Below are 4,986 nucleotides of genomic sequence, written 5' to 3' on the forward strand. Positions count from 1 at the left end.
TGCGTGTGTGCATAATTTACATATATATATATATTTAGGAAGGTCAGGATGGGCTGTTGGTTAGGCATGGACCCCACGTCCAAGAGGTCATGAATTAGATCCCTGCCGGCAGAAGACTCCCCGCGTAGTAAATGGTGACTGGTGCACGTTAAATCCATCCGGTCAGAAAGTCCTAACTTCCCATAACAAATCAATACTTCTGGAGGTACAGAATTGAAGATTGGTCGTTCTTCAGTTCAGGTCAAAATTACGATCTGTAGAGGAATGAACGTATGTATAAATGTGTGCGCCCATTTAAACGGGTTGTGACGTGTTTGTGCGACTGAAGTCGCACCCTTGGACATGAATGGCTCCAATGAAAAACAAGAAACGCACTCTTTGCCTTAAATTATCTTGATTTCACCAAGCAGGCTTGCTGGTATTTGGCAAGTCGCATTAGAAACAACAAAAACATGTTTCTCAAACACTTCTAAACCATGCATAAAACATTAAAGCATAAAATTTCGATAGTGTAACGAAATTCTTCTCTCAGAAAAAAAAGCGAATGATTGCTATCCTCAGTTTTAGAACTTATAGTGGGACAGTAATTAGACTAAGCGAAGTAAAAGTTGGCCATAATAATTGGTAGAGTTAAAAGCTCTACTTTGAAGAATCATTAACTGCGATCTTTTAAACTTTTTTCAAGAAAAAATTTCCTCGGAAATCGCGGAAGAGAAAAGGCTAAATAGTAATCAATTCTCCAGTACTTAGCAGCTCTATAGCATCCCTTTTAAAGTTCATTTTTATAACTTTACTTTTTCCGATATATATGGAAAATACAAATTTGGCAAAGTTAACCCGTTTTGTCCCGAATTTATATATTGAAATGATACAAAAAGTGGTATAATATATTATAGAAATTAATTGGTTTTTCTACTGTTAGAGCATTCAAAAAGTCTTTGATAGATCAAAAAGTACTTGCTCCTTATAACTCTAGATCTAATCAGAAATAACTAAACCATCATGGTATCTGAAAATCCTTTAATTCACCAAGATAAATGAAAATACTGAAAAAAGTTTCCCATCACAATGAATGTCTATGAAAAAAGGAACTGTCCTAAATATATGACGCTGGGCGTTAACCGGTTAACAACCAAAGTTGAGTTGAGGCCTAGCTGTAAGTCGATGATTATACAGGCTCCTAAAGGAAAAATTACGCAATTAACAAAGTTCAGAAGGTCATGAATTATCAGACGCGTGCCCAAGGGGGTGTAAAGGGACTTATGAACCCCCAAAATTTTTCTCAAAATTAAAAATTTCTTTTATTATACTATTACTCATTATCTAATCTTGAACTTTAAAAAAAAAGAACTTTTTTCATTATTAAATGTTTTCTTCATAAATTGTGCGAGAAAAAATGGTTTCATTTAAACCAATTCCTGAAAAAAAAGTATAGAAAATTATATATTCTGTCTCTAAGAATTGGGAAATTTTTAGAAGAAAATAGGGTGTGAGCCATTATATTCACCATTGCTAAAGGAAACATATTCTTCAGATTTGTCAAATTTTAGTTGCAGCATTTTGACTGCAGAAAATCAGCTATGGAAAAGAAATTGGCTCAGAAGACAAGACTAACTGCAATAGAAGTATTATAAGAGTGCAACGTAAATATTTTCTTGAATATCTATAAACTTTGAAAAATTTCGGTAACCTTGCCTATTACATTCTGTTCTCCTGAAAGGTTATTTTCAACTTTGGAATATTTATAAGTGAGGAAGTGTTAAATATTTTACAAAGACAGAAATGTTAACTAAATATAATTTTGAAGAAATTAATGTGTTTGTGTCCAGCACCTTTTAATTATTTTTTTAATCAATGGTTTTGGATTTTAATGATTTGGGATATCCCTGATTATGGTAAGCAGAAACTTTGGTTTACATGATATTATTTTTTTAAAAAATCATCTTCGCTTGTGTATTTTTTTGAGAAATAATTATCCATCTTGTGCTTTTTAAATAGAAGAAATAAGATCGATATAATGTATCGTTTAGTTCTTACATTCAAATGGTAAGTCTAAAGTAAAGAAATCGCTTCCTTTCCTGCAATGACAATATGCACTCCCCCTCAAATCAATTTTTTTATACACACTGTGAAATAGGTCCTGTGCATGTGTTTTACTACTGAATAGCTGCCAAATTAAACACACTTTTTTTCCTTATTGTAGCAAACATTTAATCCCAAAATTCATTTCTATATATAAATAATTTTATAACTATGAGAAATAATTTTATAACTATGAAATGTAAATAATTCAAACTTACGCTCTAAAAAACTGAATATCGTGGTGTTACTATTACAAGCACCGATGGAATCAAATCATGATAAGTTGATGCTCTATTACGACAAAAAAAATTAGCATCTATATTAATGGCTACACTATTGAAAAGGTTATAGATAATTTTGCTTTTGCAGAGGATATTTTTTAAGATTTGATCTTAAGATACAAAATGCTAAAAAAATGCCAAAGATACTGATAAAAATGTATATTCTATTTTTGTGCTTATTATTCTATTAGTATGACTTCTCAAACAAGAATTTATTCATTGGACGTTTTTAAATAAACAGATCCCTCTGAATTGCTATGGAAAATTTGTAGCGAAGTAAATTTATTATATTTGGTTTATATGAATGTTGTCAATAAAAGAATAGAATATTTCAATGAGATAAATATGAAGTAAAAAAATAATCAGGATAGCGGATAATTCGAATTTTTCCACTTTGGGGATTTTATGAAAACAGATGCACTCTTTCGTATGGGTAAAAAGTCATAGTCGTTAACGAAATCGTTTTTTTTTTTTAAAACTATTGGTTCAATTCAATCAATATCAATATCAGCACGCAAGCTATTAGATTTCCATCTGTTTCAAACTCCTTTGCGTGTGTGCATAATTTACGTGCCATGTAGAAATATCTGCTCGTAGAAACTTTCCAAATATATCACAGGGTTAAAAGGAGTGAGTATTAGTTGTATATTCACCAGCGCAGAGAAGATATCATCATTTGACCTCCTTATTTTTAATTTTAAGTTCTCATTGCAATTTTATCACAATGTATAATTTAATGCAGTAAATACTCAATGAAATGTATATGATTAAAAGATATTGATTAATTCTGTAAAAAAAAAACCTTTGATATTTACGTTCCTGATAGTGATTTATAATGGTATCGCCTTCAGACTCAAAGGTAAGCATTATAATAATATGCGTCCCTGATGATATGTAGACTAACCTGAATAAGCGCTCCTACTTCCAGGGGTAAATTAAAAATTTTCAAGCAGTAGTTAAACAAAAGTGTAGTAGTTTAAAATTTTCTTGCTTTAGCTACTAAGCTTTTATAATCAATACCTCTGGGGGTTGATCGTTCTCTGGTTCAGGCCAAAATTATGATCTGTGGATAAATGTATGAATGGGTGGCAGTTTGGTCTTGCAGGTGGACCAAATACCAACACAGACGGCATTCAAAGATAGACAGCTCCCTCCGTTTCTAATAAGTTCCTACATTTAGGTCGAAAATTTTGTTTCTAAAATGGAACGTGGCTTAAGAGGGATTTTTTAACCCGTTTTATCCCGACTTTTTAAATTGAAGTGGTGCAAAAAGTGGCTTTATGAGAAAAGTGGTATAATATTGTTATTCAATTAAATGGCTAATATCAACTATTTGTTACCGTTTCAGTTCGGAATGTCCCATCACCTTATAGTTATACATCTAGTGATAGAAACTTAAATCACTAATAAATTATGGTGGAAGGGAAACTTTTAATTCTCCTAGATGAAAGACAAAATTCAAACAATTGTCCAACCTCAATATATGTTTTTGAAAAAGGAAACTGTCCTATAAATATGGCGCTGGACACTAACTGGTTAAACTAATTTGGTACTGATTTAAGAAAAAAAAAAGGTGGGAGTGGTTGGTAAATAAATGTTGTTGATTGATAGCATAGCACTATCAATAATGAATACGAAAGTACGCAATTGCAGCAACTAATTTGGGACAGAGGGAGTATTATTTTGAATGGGGTCATGTTGCGGATTCATTAGTTTACAAAACAATACGCTGAAAGTAAGAGGCCCCACCTTAAAAAAATGCAGCTATGATTTCGATAAAATTATTTAAACTATTTATGTGCAATAATGAATAAAATCTAAAAAAAAAACGTTTTTTTTTTTAAAAAAAAAAAGAGAAATATTACTATACAATTCGTTGTCACTTTAAAAAGAACAAGAAAATCTCCCTTGAAATAGCCGCTACATAATCTCTTAAAATTCAAAACTTTCTTGACAAAAATTTTTTTTTAAATATACAGGGTGTTTATAAAGCCCCGGACCCATTTTGATGTTTAATAACTCATAAAATAATAAAGATAGATTAAAATTAATGACATAGACTCAATGACATAGACTAATGACATAGACTCAAAAAGTTTCATGACCCTTGTCAATGAACTTCCACGTGTTCCCCCTTCGTCGCACGGAGAATATCAAGTCGATAGTCAATTTCACGCCAGGTAGCACCAAGCGTTATGAGTTATTTATTAAACATCAAAATGGGTGTTTCTGACATTGTTAATCGCCATAATGTGCGCATATGGGGATCTGAAAACCCCCATGAATACCGTGAAAGACAAAGGGATTCCCCAAAGGTAAATGTGTGGTGTGGACTAATGCACGACCGAGTCATTGGGTCTTTCTTTTTTTACAGAAAAGACGGTCTCATCAGTCGTATACTTAGACATGTTGGAAAACTTCGTATTTCCACAACTAGAAGAGCTTCAGCTACATGTCTTTTGCAACAAGATGGTACACCACCTCATTGGGGTATCATCGTTCGTAGTTCTTTGAATGACCATTTTACAGGAAGATGGATTGGGCGAGGAGGTCCAATTCCTTGGCCACCCAGATCACCTGATATAACGCCGCTGGACTTTTTTCTTTGGGGATTTATAAAGGA

The 4,986-nt window shown here is 32.4% G+C and overlaps 1 protein-coding gene across 1 annotated transcript in view; it reads left to right on the forward strand.

Annotated features, from left to right (window-relative positions):
- The window catches only part of LOC107445365 (uncharacterized), a 23,983-nt gene that overhangs the window by 12,989 nt on the left and 6,008 nt on the right, over positions 1–4,986 (forward strand). The window contains exons 3-4 of the mRNA XM_071185136.1: positions 4,437–4,543; positions 4,738–4,861. Coding sequence (XP_071041237.1) covers positions 4,437–4,543; positions 4,738–4,861 — 231 coding nt within the window. The remainder of the gene's footprint in view (positions 1–4,436; positions 4,544–4,737; positions 4,862–4,986) is intronic.

This window comes from Parasteatoda tepidariorum, chromosome 1 (genome assembly GCF_043381705.1).
Source record: "Parasteatoda tepidariorum isolate YZ-2023 chromosome 1, CAS_Ptep_4.0, whole genome shotgun sequence".
Lineage (NCBI taxonomy): Eukaryota > Metazoa > Arthropoda > Arachnida > Araneae > Theridiidae > Parasteatoda > Parasteatoda tepidariorum.